This window comes from Epinephelus lanceolatus, chromosome 1 (genome assembly GCF_041903045.1).
Source record: "Epinephelus lanceolatus isolate andai-2023 chromosome 1, ASM4190304v1, whole genome shotgun sequence".
In the NCBI taxonomy this organism is placed as follows: domain Eukaryota; kingdom Metazoa; phylum Chordata; class Actinopteri; order Perciformes; family Serranidae; genus Epinephelus; species Epinephelus lanceolatus.
The window spans coordinates 46,437,831-46,454,779 of NC_135734.1; the positions used below are offsets into that span (position 1 = coordinate 46,437,831).

Below are 16,949 nucleotides of genomic sequence, written 5' to 3' on the forward strand. Positions count from 1 at the left end.
AACCATTATGTCATCTTCTGTTCAGTCTCGTTGCCGTGGACACCAGCTGCCATCCCATCTCTCCACGGCATCATGTTTCTCATTATCTCATCTGTCATCACTGCATGTCACACACTGCTGCACACTCAGCTGCTGATGGGGAATCCCTCTATTTATCGCTCGAGGCCTCTTCTAGTATTTCTCCTAATAAGGTTTTCACCTTGCCGCTACGGACGACTAAATAAGGCAGCGTGAGTTGGTTCCTTCATCTGCTCCAGTTGGGTTTAACCTTCTGCTTGTGCTGCCATGATCAAATCTATGTTTTTATTCTTGATATGGATCTTGACCACACAGGATAGTAATGACTCCAATCTGGACCAGCCTGCGATGAGGTTGACAGTTTTAGCTATCCTGTTTCTACAGCCCAGTCACCAGAAGACTATACTGGTATTGTACATTTCTGCAAACCACAAATATGTTACATCATATGTAACAAATCAATGCTTCATTGATCTGTATCGTCATCTTTATGATTTGCGTTTATTTTGAAAGTCTGTGTCAACGTCAAACACCAAAAGGCGGATGGCAAGCAGAAAAGAAAAAGACGATAAGGATAACGTTATTTACTCGAAAATAAATCAGCAGTGTGGAAATATTTTCTATTTCGGAGAAAATACTAGGGCTGACCCAAAAACTTCAAAGCTTCATTCGATGGCATGGGATTTGATTGTGAAAAAAAAAATTCGAAGCTTGGGTGCTTTTTTTCCGTTTTTTTGGGGGAGGCCTTAAACGCAACACTAGCCCCACCAGTCCCATACTGACAACGAGCGTACTCAGAGCTGGCAGACATGTCCAAGAGGTCATCAGATGTGTGGTTGCACTTTAAAATATGCCCTGACAACCCCCAGAAAGCAGAGTGCCAGATTTGCCAAAAGCAATTGGCATATCACAACTCAACAACAAATTTGGGAAATCACTTGAAAAACGTAAGAAGTAACTAGTAGGCCTAATATGCATTTTCCAGTTCCACCGGTCCGCTCTGTCAGAGACACGTCTGATGCTCTGAGTTGCCGTCGAATGCTTTGAATTAAATTCATTCTGAGCTCCAAAGCTTCGAATGTCCATAAATGGATTCGAAGGTCAGCCCTAGAAAATACAGGTCAACAGACAGAGTGCATGCCATACGTAAATAACGCCCTTATGTTACCTGCCTGGTCTGGAGTCTCATTCTGCTAACTTCTCACTACAGCAACATTAGCTGCTTTGTTTCAACAATGTTCGACCGAAAAAATGTGCACGTAGGCTGAAATTCAACCGAGCTGCTCTGTTGGGAGATGCCGTGACTTAAACAAATGGTAAGTGAGAAAAAGTATAAATAACACATGAAATTTGTTAAGTTATGAGTAGAGGAAAGTCTACAAAACAAATGACATGTCTGTGAACCTTGAGAGTTATTATTAAGGTATTTTTTTATAACTTTGTTAAATGATTTTGTGAAAAAGAAAAGGGCGGCAGCTTTTTTCTGTAACAGACTGTGTTAAATGGGTATATTATATCATCCCATATCAATCGCTGGCCCTTAAATCGGATTGAAACGAAATTGTATCGTGGCAGACTTTGTCATATTGGAAAATACCATATCGGCGTCTAAAGGATCAATATAATATCGTATTGTGATGAAACCAGTAATTTACACTCGTATTTCTACTGAGACATCCCTGTGTTTCCAAACAGAATTGTGCCACCAAAAGCGACTATTTTAAGCCAAAACATGATCCTTTCTGAACCATAACCAAGTGGTTTTTGTGCTAAAACCTAACCACGGCATTGCTGAAACAAAACACATATCCACTACAATATCATGTACAAATGTTACTTATTGATGGTTTGCAGAAAGTACAATACCAACATTTATTCTGGCAATCATCTTGGTTTCAAAGGCCTCGTCCATACAGACAACGGTTGTTTTTGAAAACAGGGTTTTCCCCTTCATTGTTCTCAAAAAAATCCCCACATAAACACTGTTACAAAAAATCTCTGTCCAAATGAAAATGCCTAACACAACGGCAGTGTTGTCAGGAGCATGCCAAACAGGCAACAATATAACCACAACCCTTGAGCCAAACAAAAAAGAGGAAACAGAAGATGTTGGCCAATCAGAAGCCTGAAAAAAAAGCTATGACTGGAAGGCTACGTGAAGCAGTGACAGGTCTGTTCCTCACTGTAGTCGAAGAGTAAGTGAACATTCATGTATACACTTGTAAGAAGTCCTGTGAGCAACATTAGAGCCAGCAATGTGTTGGTCACGTCTGCCACGAAATGCACGAAATGTCTCCTCATTTATGACGAGACTTCTCCTTTAGTACGACATTTAATTTCTCTGCAGACCTTTCCCTCATGTTATAAGACACTCATAATAACAACCTGAGGGTGACAGTGGAAAAAACAAGCACTTTTAATGGACATAAATACACAGGCTGCACCTCCCCTGAGTGGTTACATTGCAGCCTGTTTTGCAGATGCCAGCGGCAGTGCTCGCTCTTCATACTGGACCCATTTCAAAAATTGTTGTTCCACCTCAGTGTTACCAACTTAGCGACTTTGTCGCTATATTTAGCGACTTTTCAGACCCCTCTAGCGACTCTTTTTCAAAAAAGCGACTAGCGACAAATCCAGCGACTTTTTCTGATGTTATTGAAGACTTCTGGAGACTCTGTTGTGAGAGCACGTATCATTCTTGTTCTTCTCAACGAGCAGCGGGTGCTGCCGTGGGCTCCTCTCTCGCCGCAAAGCACTGACAGACGGCCCAGTCCTCCCTCCCAGCAGCAGTCAGAGCAGGAGACATTAACCCCTCCACGTCCAGACTGCAAGTGAATCGCGCATGCGCGGAACCGCCGCTGGCTGAGGGCGGGATGTAAATGTAAAATTGTCTTTGTCTAATATAGATCACTGAAAGAAGGTTCATTTGTAGTTCTAAATATATTCAGGGTGTTTTTTTACACAGTTTTTGTCTCTCCCACGACGTTATTCCTCTCTCCTACAGCAGCCATTACAATTACATGCATATGGACAATTATGCAAATTAGGCGATGATGTCATTTAGCGACTTCTAGCGACTTTTAGGACAGCCAATAGCTACTTTTCTTACTAAGGAGTTGGCAACACTGTTCCACCTGGTCACGCGAACTAGGGATGTCAATGGTCGACCATTAATCAGTTGACTGCCAGGAGTGTTTTTTTACTGGTTATGCATGTTGGTCATTCTACTCTTCAGTTAACTGCACTTTGCACTACCAGGGTCTGTTGGAAGCTAATGCTAGCTAGCTGTGCTGCTCATTCAGCAATTACCCCTAGTAACACCGTCCCAAGCCAACCTCATTGCTGTGGAAACATTGTGGCCACCCTCCGTCAAAACCCCTTTAGCGTTGTTGTTTGCTCTGTCAGCATTGTTAGCAGTGTCAGGACGGCTAGTGGAGCTGATGTAGTTGACAATTCTTCAAACTGAAGCCGCTTGTTCACAAGAGCGAGCTGCAGGAGACCAGAGGGTTTTCCCAATACCAGGACAGCGTTACCAGCAGGAATCTCCAAATAAGCAGTGCCGTTAGCGAGCTACCACCCAGCCCAGATGGTGCGTAGTTCAAACAGACTGGTTAGTTCAATGGATGTCATGCCAAAACTCTGGTCTCCCCCAAGATTGCCCCTGTGAGTCTTGATTTTGAGCCGCAAACCACCCTTCACTATTGATAACTACTGTTAGCTCTGTTAGCACAGTTAGCAGTGTTAGCACAGCTAATGGTGCTAACATAGTTAACAACACTAAAGGGGTTTTGCAGCTCAAAATGAAGCGGCTTACTCACCGGGGCGATCTCAAGGAAGATTGGGGGTGGCTATCATGTCTCTACAGCAATGACCTGCAGTCACTTGGACAGCGTTACCAGCAGCAATCTCAAAATTAGCGGCACTGCTAGCTAACTCCCACTCAGCCCAGGTGGTGCGCAGTGCAGAGCGGCGACAGCTAATGTTAGCTAACCAGCGTAGACTGGAGCTGTGGGTGCTGCCAGCAAAGCCAACAGAAAATAGAATAAAAAGACATTTACAATACCAACATTTAAATTTCACCACCTCTAAATGGACAGCGCTTAGAAATGCAGCCCTAAAGCTCAATGAGTCAGTGGAGCGCTGGACTTAAAGGAAAGGTCTCCTGTATTTCACATCATTTTGCTTTATTTTTTCCTAACAGTTTAACTAGTTACCAGTTAATGAGTGTAAAGCTAACAAATGCAAAACTAACTGAAACTGACATCCTGAACTTGGACACAAAACAAAGGGAAAAGGGTAAAAAAAAAAATACTGGTGTTCCTCGTTACATAGAGCAATACAGTCTACCCAAAGACCTTGGAGATATAATTCACAGAATTCAATACAAGGAAAAATCCCAGAGTCATATATTAATTCATCCACCACCTGATGAGACACTGTAAAACATGATACTGTAGAGAGGTGGGACGACAGCCAACACAAATTTCCACAGATGCAAGAACAACACCTGTGTCCCAAAAAATACGACCTGAGGGTTTTTAGGAATCACAAGTGTCTCCTGATGAATGCAGAACCACTGGTCTAAAAATAAAATGTTGAAACAATAAACCAGTGGAGATGAAATTATATGATTCATGCTGACTATAGAGGTTTATACAAACCCTCTCTGTGCCATGTTTTAAATGTTTCAGGAAAATGTGCAATTCCACGTCGAACCAGGTTTGTGTGAAGGGACAACGTGTTCCTTTTGCCTCCACTGAAAGTGGTATATGAAGAGCACTGTGTGCACCCACATGACATCTCTTTTAAAGACACAGTAGAGCTGCAGGTGTTTCATGTTGTGTAAGATGTTGTGCAGGCGCCGACTGTCAGTGATTGAAGACGCTGGTGGCTGGTTCATCACCACCACTGATGAGAATGAACCGTGTTTTTGGAGGGAAATTATTCACATGTTTGAAGCCTTGAATGCTCTTTGGGCAAATTAATGACAGGCACATGGTTTGGTGATTATTAATGGCCAAAATAACGCTTTATTGCCATTTATTCAACAGTTTGAATGTATTCTACACTGTGACAGATGAGTTTTTATACAAGGAGAACCACTCACATCTAAAACATGTAAGAGTAGAGTTAGTCCAACAAAGGACACAGACACTAAAAGCCTGAATCTGCAACAATGCCTCGCTCCTTTTATGGAGTAACTCTAGTCTCATATGTTACACACATCAAGCAGTGTTACGTATCCACCAAAACTCTCTTTATGGTCAGATAAATGGACAGAGGCACCTCTTATAGAAATGGCCTGTGGAGCGTGACAGAAAGCTCAAGGTGTCGACCTGGCTTCTAAATTTCCCAGGTCCCAATCTGCTCAAGGATTCTTGTGATGTGCCGGTACCCCAGATGTACCCTGATCCAAGGTGGGGCCTCCTTGGATCGGACTTGGCTCTGACCTGTGGAGGCATGGACACAGGATCTCTGGGAGTGTCCTGTGGTGTCTGGCACCAGTGCGTTGGCGGCAGATCCATTTAGTCCAGTGGGTTGTGAGGTAGGTTAATGGCACGTGCCACAGATGCTCATTCAGATTGGGATCTGGGGAATTTGGAGGCCAGGTTGACACTTTGAGGTCTTTGTCACATTCCTTGGGCCATTCCTGAACCATGTTTGCAGTGTGGCATGCTGCATTATCCTGCTGGGGGGCCAAGTTATTTCGATATGTGGGATATAAATTGTGTACATGGTGGTATTTTAAAGGAGCCCTGGTAGAACACTGGGGTGCACATGTACATATATATTTTCATTGTTTATTTACATTATGAATATGGGCAACAGGTGTGGCCTGTCACACGTCTGGCTCAGGCACTGTGGGTACTTAAGGTGGCGACTCTCTATGTTAATTACCTCATGGCTTTCTTTTCTTATTTATTTTTCTTGTATTATTTGCATAAAATCTAACCAGTTTAAACTGATACACCTAATCGGGCTGGCAAAACCGGAAATCAACCCAACTCTAGCGCTCATACCGTTGTTACCACTGTTGTCGTGAAGGTCGTGTCCACCCTCCAGTTCCCCCCTAGTTAACGCTGTTAAACTCTGTCAGCACTGTTGCTGTTGTTTAGTGCTGTACCGTTAGCTGCTAGGCTCAACCGTTTCCATGTTGTGAACACATCTTAACAGTTTACAGCAGCACTTTTAGTAGATTTAGTTGTAATTCAGTCTTCAGTTGTATTTTATGCTTCATGTGTACGCTGTTACACTGAGGCAAAATGTTAAAGTATGTGAAAACGGAACGATCCAAAAATCTCCAGCTGCAGTGACTTATCTAATGCTTCAACACTCAAAATGGTAACCTAGATTTCCCATAAGAGACAGTGTGTGTGTGTGTGTGTGTGTGTGTGTGCGCGCGTGTGAGACAGAGAGAGCATGTACCTCTCGGCCAGGCCTCTCTTGGTTAGGCCAGATATAGTGATGGGGTCAAAAGGCTCCTCGGTGCCTGAGATGGTGATACCCAGAGGGCCTCCGTACCGCTTCAGCTCCACTGTGTAGATGATGCTGCCTGACGTCTCCTGCTCATCTGATACACATACACACACACACACACACACACACACACACATGCAAGTGTTATTCTAATGTTTCAACTCCAGCAAGCAAATGATACTGCCTGACGTATGTGGCTCTACCCACACACACACACACACACACACTAAAGCACTTCAGTTGGTGATACTGCATCACGTTATCTGTTCAAGTGAAATGCACAAAAATGTGCACACACATATGCACACACACACAAACACATTTCATTCCAGAAGTAGGTCAAAATTCTTCTCAAGAAAACACTGGTGAGGAAGACACAGTTTCCATGGCAACCAGGGAGAGGACTGCCTTGTCATCATGTAGCATGAATATGATCTCTGCATTTTACCCTGTATGTGTATGTGTGTGTGTGCGTGTGTGTGTGTGTGTGTGTGTGTGAGATCATATCCTCTGAGTCATAATCTAGCACGATTACACAATCTCTCTCCGGTATTTGTGTGTGTCTGTGTTTTTTATATCACATGAAAACACACAATGAAACAGGGTGACATCTCTTTGCAACAACTCAGATGCATTCATTTAATAAAGTCCTCGAACTGCACAAATCCAAGATGGTGGCTGTTGACTAACTGACGAAGCACAAGAGTTGTTAGCTGGACTGAAACTCAGGAAATCAAGGCTGCTACATGCTGTCCATGATATTTACATGGCACCACTCCACCAACAGGGTATCATCTTCCTACTTGTTTATTTACCATATTTCCATATTTATATCTTCATTTGTTCTTTTTGTTTTGTTGTTTAACAGTTGTTATTGTTTTAGTATTGATTTAACTGTTCACTTTTCCAGTAGTTCTTTCCCCACTTGGATCAATAAAGATGCATCTTACAATATGTGACCATTTTAAATCTGCAGCTGGAGTCCATGAGTTGTGGACAACAGCACCATCCAGTGGTCAAACACAGGTAGTGCATCTCCTTAGAGCTCATGCCTGCTTAACTGAAGAACATTATTTAATAATTAAAAAAACAACTTGTAAAATCCGTCGACATTATGCTTATGATTTTAACGGACGCACCACAGACAGACTCAGCCATATTCATGTGCACACATGTACCTGAGTTGTCTTCGTCTTTGCGTATCTTTAGTTTGACCAGTTCCTCACACTGCTGCAGGATCTGCTCTGCATCGTCTTTGGAACAATTCTCCAGTCGGATGTTGTCGATGGCCAACAGCTTATCACCAGGCTCCAGTGTTCCTGTTCTGAAGGACAGAAAGAGAAAGAGTTCGGCCCTGTCATGGTTGTACTGTAGTGCAACTGTAATTAGCAAGTAACATACTCTTAAAAATGAACAAACAAATCTTTCTTAATGGCTCTTTCAGCGTCCTGTATGTACCAGGTCAGCCTGTCGAACATCTGAGTGCTCACGAATTCCCTACTTTTCCAACTCATGCCCTTGCTGACATCATAGGGTCACTAAATGAGAATGAACTGATCTATCATAGTGGGACGTCTGCTAACGTAGTACAGCAAGGGCACTGAGTGAGTGAGCAAGGACAGATTAAATTGAACTTGAGTTGAAGCCTCCTCCAGCCAAGGCCAGTGGTGCATTTATGTGCTCATTGGATGGTCGTTCTTCCGACTTCGGTGTGTTCATGAGCTTTAAGTTGTACAGTAATGTGGAAACAACTTGGACGCTATAAATCAATTGATCAAAGCTCTGATTCTCTGCCCAAGCCTGCGTGGCACCGACCAGATCAAAAACTAAAAAGAGAGACCATATAACACCCTACACTGTCTGGCTCCCAGTATCTTTTAGAACTGATTTTAAAGTCCTTCTTTTGTTTTTTTAAGGCTCTTGATGGCATCGCCTCCTCCTATTTAATAATATCATCAATATCACCTTATGTCCCTCCACGAACCCTGAGATCCTCCACAGCTGCTCTTTTAACTGTTTCTAATGTCACTACAAAAACCTTTGGGGATGCTTCTTTTAGCTGCTACACCCCAAAACTATGGAAAATCCTGCCTTTAAATATTAGACCTGCTGGCTCAGTGGACAGTTTTAAATGATTTAAAACATGTCTTTTTAATATAGCCTACATCTAGCAGCTATCTGTTTTAATATTCTTAATATGTATTTATTCAATTATTTGATTAATTAACTGATTGATTAATTAATTAATTTATTCTTCTCATTTCTCCTTGAATGAGTGTTGTATGTTTTTATTTCTTTGCTGTTTGTATCTGCCACTAAATTGCAAATTCAGTGCATGAAAGGTGTGATATAAACAAAGTTCATTCATTCATTCATTTATTTATCTGCCTGGTTTGCGCCGGGATGAGCTGTAATGCCCTCGTGCTTCAATCGGGGTCAGGTCGCCAGTTTATCAGCTCTGTTTTTTTAATTCAATGAAACTGAAACTGGCAGTTCTGGTGTGTAAACAACAGGAGTTTTAATGGACTGAATCAAGAGGGAAAGAGAGAGGAAAAGGGGGAAACGTGACTGAGAGAGGGAAAGTGACAGAACTACAGAGCAATGTAGTGTCTGTGTGCGTGGGTGTGCTGGGGGGGAAATCTCTCCCAGCAGTGAGAGAGATGTGGGTAACATGCAGCAGAGAGAAGTAATCATCATCTGCACGCCACATCAGCACGGACAGCCGTGCACACTAGACGCACAGAGAGGTGCAGCCCGCTCTGCTGAACCTGTCGTGCACCAGACGACAGACTGTTGATATAACAGGAGGAGGAGAAGGAGAAGTGGTGCGAGGAAACATGTCAGCACTTAGCTTGTGATAAATATTTTAAAAACATTTATATTATAATATGTACGGGGCTCCCACACATTTTCATAGACAAAATTTCAAAACTTTTCCATGACTTTTCAAGGACCCATGGTATTTTCTTCTTCTTGCCCTACTTGTACAGTGATTTTCAAACATAATTTTAGCTAGCTGGCATACATCATGGAGGGAGAGGTGGGATGCTGGGAGAAAATGGTAAGTAATGGTAAACAAAACGTCACAACTTGAGGCATATTAGAGCTATGTTAGATCACCACATGATTCCCGAGCGCGGTACCGCTGCTGCTCACCGCTATCTCAGGGGATGGGTCAAATGCAGAGAACAAATTTCACACGCTCAGGTGTGTGACAATCAGTGGGACTTTAACTTTAACTTTAACGTTACGTCATCAACTCCAGAGAATAAATTTGCCATTACGTTGTGTTGAAGGTTATCCATGAAAGATTACTGTAACAGTTTTACAACACAAGGAAATCCATGACTTTCCCAGGTTTTCCATGACAGTGGGAATCCTCTATATAAAACTTTTTAGTTTTTTTTACAGTAGAAATTCTATTTTGAATCGGGCTCGGCCCAAAACTGCTGCCGTGGGTCAGGTTCGGGTCATGCTTGGATAGAAACTGAAAGTTCATTTAGGATCGGGCCTGATTTTTTTGGGCCTCACCCCAGCTTGAATTTACATGTATAAACTCGAAGGAATGATAGGCCAACAGAACAGAAAAACAAAACAAAACAAAAAAACTGTTAGATACCTGTGGGCCATGCTGCCCTTCTTGATGTCAGAAATGATGAGGGGCTCTCCTGGCTTCTTACTGGCTGTGGAGGGAGATGACATCACAGTAAGCAGCAGGAACAACAGCAAAGCAAGTGACACTGCAGTCAAATATGAAAATGCAAAACTGCTACTACTATTGCTACGAATTCATCAAGGTTTAAAAGTGCCAAATAAACAAACATCGGTATCATCACAAATCAGATTTCCCTTTAACAGCCACTAAGAGAGGGAAAGGCTGAAAATGTTGTGATAGTGTAGAAAAGGAAATGATCCTTGTCGCATTAAATCTCTCTTATCCTCTTATCAGGAGAAAAACTGTCCACGTCAGCTGGTAAATTTGTCAGATCAGCTAATGTTTCCTTCTCTGCCCTGCAGGAGTCTTTTCACTTTCAGCTGTGGATACTTTCAGCCAGAAGGTGGCACCATCGCTCCGTTCTCTGTCTCAGAGTCTCACAGTGCAGCCTGTTATTCACAGGGAAGCACTGTGAGGTCAACTCGATCAACCTCGACCCATACATACATTCATACATACATATATACAAACATACATCATGGCTCTGTGTGGAGTTTTTCAGCATGTGTACATTTAGATAGAACTGTTGGGATGACCTTTTTTCTTGTAAAGTTACACATATAACTTTATTGAAAAGCCTCTGTTTAACCGTGGAGGTCACACCAGTCCTCCAGCTTCACACAGTTATGCAGGTAAATAACAGTCTCAGTGAGCAGAGCTGCTTAACCAGTGGTGGGATGTAACTAAGTACTTTTACTCAAGTGCTGTACTTACTGTAAGTACAATTCTGAGGGACTTGTACTTTCCCAGGTATTCCCATTTTATGTTAATTTATATGTCTCTTCCGCAACAGCTGCACTCAGTCTGGCAGCTTTAGTCTTGAGCTATTTTGCAGATTCAGATTATCAATACAAAATACTGTTAATCAACTAAAGAATCATGGTGTATTTTTATGCACAGACACACGTAATTCATGGGCCTGGAATACTTTTACTTTTGGTACTTAAAGTATATTTTAATGCTTATACTTTTGTTCTTACACTTACGTGAAGTTTTGCAGCCCACTGCATTGGCATTGAGGGAATGGTGGAAGGCACAACACCTTGGTGAGACACCTGCCAAACTGCAGAACACTGTCCGAACCCAACAAAACAATTTCCTTTTTCTTTTAGTTATTGCTGCGTTTCCGGTGGCATTTCAGCTCCCTAAAAATGGTGTTTTTTAGGAACCTGTGGCCCTTTTTCCAGCGAAGATACTGACATGTAAAGCGGTATTTTTTACTGAGACATTACTGCATTCTAGCGTGGAGTGTGCTCCCAAAAGCAGGGGCTTTAAGCCAAAACATGATCTTTTCTTAACCATAACCAGGTGGTTCTTGTGCCTAAACCTATCCACACATTAACTACAGCATTGTTAAAATGTAAAAAAAAGTTTCAATTCAGCTTCATCCGCTAAATGATATTGTACAAATGTCACATATCTGTGGTTTGCAGACACGTATAAGGTCAACATTTTTTTGGCGATGGCTTCAGTTTTAAATGCAGATCTTTTGCTTGTAACAGAGTGTTTCTTCACAGTGGTATTTGCTACTTTTACTTATCCCACCACTGTGCTTTACTGAAATTAAATAAAGAGACCTGAGAGTGTTAACACTTTCACATGTGTCTGACGATTCTGTTGTACACTTTTCAGGACATCAAAGTGCTTCTAAATTTTATCTTTAATACTTACTGATATATTTACATGTCTTTAGTCCAAATATTTAAAAATGTGCCAGGTTCAACAGTCGACCTGCACACTGAGCTCATACTTTAAAATAATACTGCCAAACTAAAGTATACACACGTCAGACTCACAATAATTACCATCAACACTAACACTGAATGTAGGACAGCAGCAGTGAAGCTTCAAAGTGCAGTATGTGTTTCACAATTGCTGCTGGTCTACCACTGCCTCCATCGTTAGTTTGTTTGTGTTCTTGTGTGACTTTGGTGAATCTGAACTAAACCTTAAAACACCAAAGTCACACAATAGCATTAACTAACGGATCGCGGCAGCAGTGGACCAACAGCTCCCATGTTGAGTGAGGTAAAATGACTGTTTCTGTCAGTGGAGTCTGGCTTCTCAGACACAGACAGTTTTTTTCACATTTACTTCAGTTCCCCGTCAGAAGGGGCTGTCCGACTGGGAGGTACTAAACACACAACTGGATAAATGAGACTTGTGGGCCCTTTCCACTGTCACTTTAGGCCACGCCGAGTCAAGCTGTGCTGCGCCGATTTGTGTTTCCATTATCAGTTTAGATGCACCATTCCACGCATGTCATGCTAAACTGCACCACAGATGGACCTTCTGCAGAGTAGGTCCAAAAGCCGGATCACCCACCCTCAAGCAGGTAGCATTTACGTCTTGCCAACTGGCATTTGTGTTGCAAGACTTGACTCACCTCTGTCTGCAGGTTAACAGAGAGAAAGGCATTTTTAAAGTCTCAGTGTGTTCAGCTCTCAGTACATCTGTAGCTTCTAACTGAATCTCTGTGGTTCGGAGTTCAGTTTCTCTCCTGCGTCCTGTTTTTACTTTAGATATCTGCTTTATTTTACTGTTTCATGTGTGCTGTCAGACGTATTAGAAGTTTTGTTTTGTTTGTTTTACATTAGAAAATAACAGGGGACTTTTATTGTGAAGACTCTTTAGGAAATTAAATGTGTTTATCACTGAATTAGCTGAACTTTGATAGCAGCTTTTCTTCAATTAAGGCAAGTCTAATAACACGGCAGGGAGGAAAGTGAAAGCAGAAACAGCGACAGTGAGATGTTGATGAAGAGCTGCAGACAACAGGCTCTTACTGCACCTCTGCAAACAGCTCACCTCCAACAGGTAAACTTCTTTCACCTGCCCTGCTGTGGAAAAACACATGCAGCAAAAACAGCACTCTGCTTTTAAACGTCATCACTCAAGACAAGCCGTCATCAGTTAAAGACACACCTTCAAGAAAGTAGCCCTGTTGTAATGGGAATGCAAATCAATGCCGTGCTGGGCTGATGGCCCAAAACCAAATCAAACCGAACCAAACCAGCCCATGACTGTCGAAAAAGTGGTGCTGGATTTTACTACACGATTTGTGAACGAGTTTGAAAACAGACATTTTGATATAGTTTCACTGTTGTTTAACCTGGACCCCTGTGACTTCATTTCATCAAGAATTTTCCCCATTTTTGAATTCCCCGTTCACTGGAGGCGTGCGAGAAACACAAAGTTTCATTCTTGAATTCAACCCAATGCGGGGTGAGTAACTGATACACAAATGGTCATTTGAGGGGTGAAGTATTCCTTTAAGATTTGCCTGAATTACAACTAAGTGGTCTCAACCAAAAACTGCCTCACACTAAAAGACGACATGTGTACAGCAGGTCCACATACCATAGTTTCAGCTATAAAGTATAAGCTCAGTGGTTTGTGATAAGTGTCATAAAAACGAAAGACAGACTGTGAGTGTGGCCTGGTACCTTTCCCATTTTACAAACAGTGTTAATGTTTATAGCTGAGCTCTCCTGCAGGCTACAGTCACCATGAGAAATACATGCGTGTGCTTGTGTGTGTTTTAAAAAGTGCAGGGTGGTCTCGTGACATTCAAACACTCTGCCAGCAGTTTAAACAAAAAATAGATCACATGAACAGTGTTTGATGTGTTCGTACCACTGATGGTGAGCCCCAGCTCCACTCCTCTTTTCTTCGGCAGTTTGACGTGGAACGTACCACTACTAGGCACCACGGACTCTGCAATAAAAACACATAGAGAAAAGCCGTCATTATGAAAAAAAAAGAAGGAACAAATAAGTCTTTTCATCCTGCTTAACATTTGTAATTACAAGGCTTTTAGCTCTTGCACTTATCGCCTCTGAATTGCTCTTCTGCGGGGCAAACAGTGACTTCAAATCCTCACTGTTTGCCTGCATGAGTCATAATACTAATTCCAGCAGTTAAAACAACTCTACGCCCAGGCATAAACATGACAAGTGAAAGTCGTGAGCAGAGCGACCACTTAAGACTTTTTAACAAGCTATTTGGATCAGCTCCTCACTTCAGGATCCTCACCAAGAAGCTCCAATCATCCACTGACACTGCAAGCATGATGATCAAGTTCATTAGCTGCACATCAGTCACATTTCCTTTTGTATCAGAGTGATTAAGTTTCATGGACAGTGTCGTGCTGACAGCTACTAAAAGTGGATAACAACTAAATTCCATTCAGGGCCATCTAACTTATTTTGAAAGACTTCAAGAGCAAAAGTCTCAACGATTACATTTGGGAATATGCTGCATCAACTCTTGCAGTTTATTGTAGTGTAAGAAATCATTCTTATTATTCTTATTACTATTTCATAATTACTTGCTGGCGATGTTAACTCATTAAATGATGCAACATTATGAAAGGCAATACCAAAACAGTGAAAAACATGATTTATAAACGCAGAGACCTGCAAAGCCTTAATCAAGTCAAATCAAATCCAACTCTCTCATCGTGCGATCATCAGCTAAATATGTAGATTTTAATAGTTTGTGCACAATTAACTGTGGAGAAACTAGAATTACCACCCCATAGTTGCATACACCCACACACCAGTCAATTTTCTCTTACGTTTTACATCCATGTCTGTGAAAACATGCTTCACACTCATCTTCCCCCCGGTAGCACAGAAGATCTATACAATCAGTTTCAAGGTGGGCACCCATGATTAGTTTCACCAATTCAGTATCTGACCAAATGTCTCCACTTCTGTTCCTGAGATATGATGTTAAATAATGGTCAGAAAAGAGTTTTCTGAAGAACATTATGATGTCACAGTGAAGTTGATCTTTGATCTTTTGGATATAAAATGTCATCACTTCATCATATTATCCTGTTAGACATTTGTGTGAAGTTTTGTCATAATTATTAAAATAATTCCTGAGTTATGGCCAAAAATATGTTTTGTTAGGTCACAGTGACCTTGACCTTTGACCACCAAAATCATTCAAATCAAAGGCCCAATCCCATTTCTACCTCTTAAATCTTCCACTTGGTATTGAGTGCCCTCGTTTGCGAGATAACTCTTGATGAGGGAAGTGAGAAATATTAGGGTGGAGATCTTTCCCAAAGAAATGGGACACCATTTCATGCAAATCGGCGCGGCTGACGTGTAGACATACGTCACGCGTAGTAGCGACACAAGATACCGGTAGTCATTCAGGTTTGAAAATGTCGGCTCCAGCGCTTGTGTTGTGGCGTGTGCTAAGTTTATTCTTCTCCGTCTGATGAATCAACGGAGAAGAAATGATGAAAACAGGAGGCGCCTACGACGTCTTCTAGTTCTGATCAATTTTGTTGGGGTAAGTCGATTACGCTAGTCCAACCATCTGTTGTTTGTATAGCCTACATTCCGATCGTACAGTAACAAATTGTTTTCCAAAACTTGACGGAGTTGCTGACTTCGCAAGGTGTTCTGGGAAATTTCATCTTCCACTTCGTTGTAAGTGTGGGTCGGGGCTCCCTTGGAGTCTAGGTTGGATGTGTGTGAAGTGTTTGAAACCACTTCCACTATCTCAGTTCTGTTTTGGGACACCACTAGCCTGAACGTGAACACGCACAACCAAGTGCAAGTGGGTATTTCTAGGGGAAGTGTGGGTATTGGGACAGGCCCATAATCGTTCATTGTTGAGTCCGAGTAAATTTGAGGAAATTCCCTTAAGGTGTTCTTAAGATATCACATTGTCCATGTGATGGACAGATAAACGGACTACCCAAAAACATAATGTCTCAGGCTATCAGCAGCGCAGAAGCATACACAGGAGTTTGTACTGATGTTTTAACAGGGCAAATGTTGTATTTTCTAAGCTAATATTTATATGCAATGCACTTGAAATAAATATTGGCATATAATCAATTATGAAATATATTTCTACATCCTCACGGTGCGTTTTTCATCAGTCTGTCTTTTTTTCATTTAAAAAATAAATCAAAGTGGTGAAATTGAACAATCAAAAACTGTTTTGTAAATCAAAAGGTTCTGTTTTGCATCAGAAACAGAAACTATGTACAGGACAGAGATACAGAAAAATAACAGATGTAGGAAATAAAACCTAAATACTAAAAATTCCACTGCTTCTGTGTTTGTGTTTCTTGATGTGTTAACATAACTACAGTTCAACAGTAATCACATAACAGTAATACGTGGACATTTTTGCCTGTATTATTTTGTTTTAGCAGCTGAGCTAAGTATGGACGGACTGTGAACCATCTGAACCTCACCAAAACTCACCTAAACTAGCAGGGGGACCCAGCTGATTAGGCTTTATATATCGAAACAGACTTTTAAATATTTTCCTACTGAGCTCTTTTTGCAAGGCTTTACATCCTTATCGTGGGTCAATTAAAAAGAAGCCAAAAGCTTTATGAATCAAAACATTCAATCAATCAATCCAACATGCCTTCTAAAAAGTGAAGCGAATAGTGATAGTTCATCATCATTGTACTCTACCTCTCATTTATAATCTGGCCAAAAATAAACCATTCGCACAAACTCACCAGCATCCACAACAAGAGTGAAAAACTGTGGCTTTAACGCCAGGATTTTGTCTTCGACTTTAAACTTTCAATCATCAAGGGGTACATTTTTAATATCTAATAACTAATTTATGGCAGAGCGAAGGCCACGCATTTTCCACCAGAGAATATCAAGGAAAATATATGTAGCTTTGGGAAGGCTAGAAAAAAAAATGAATTCACACCCCAACCACCCCCGTCCTCTGATAAATATAC

General features: G+C 41.6%; 1 protein-coding gene across 12 annotated transcripts in view; it reads right to left on the bottom strand.

Annotated features, from left to right (window-relative positions):
- Nucleotides 1–16,949, bottom strand: part of grip2b (glutamate receptor interacting protein 2b) — a 444,861-nt gene that overhangs the window by 12,913 nt on the left and 414,999 nt on the right. For all 12 annotated transcript variants that reach the window (XM_033627121.2, XM_078171386.1, XM_033627119.2 and 9 more), the window contains exons 14-17: nucleotides 13,847–13,927; nucleotides 10,115–10,178; nucleotides 7,674–7,819; nucleotides 6,445–6,589 (exon numbers count right to left, since the gene is read on the bottom strand). In XM_033627121.2, the coding sequence (XP_033483012.2) occupies nucleotides 6,445–6,589; nucleotides 7,674–7,819; nucleotides 10,115–10,178; nucleotides 13,847–13,927 (436 nt within the window). The remainder of the gene's footprint in view (nucleotides 1–6,444; nucleotides 6,590–7,673; nucleotides 7,820–10,114; nucleotides 10,179–13,846; nucleotides 13,928–16,949) is intronic.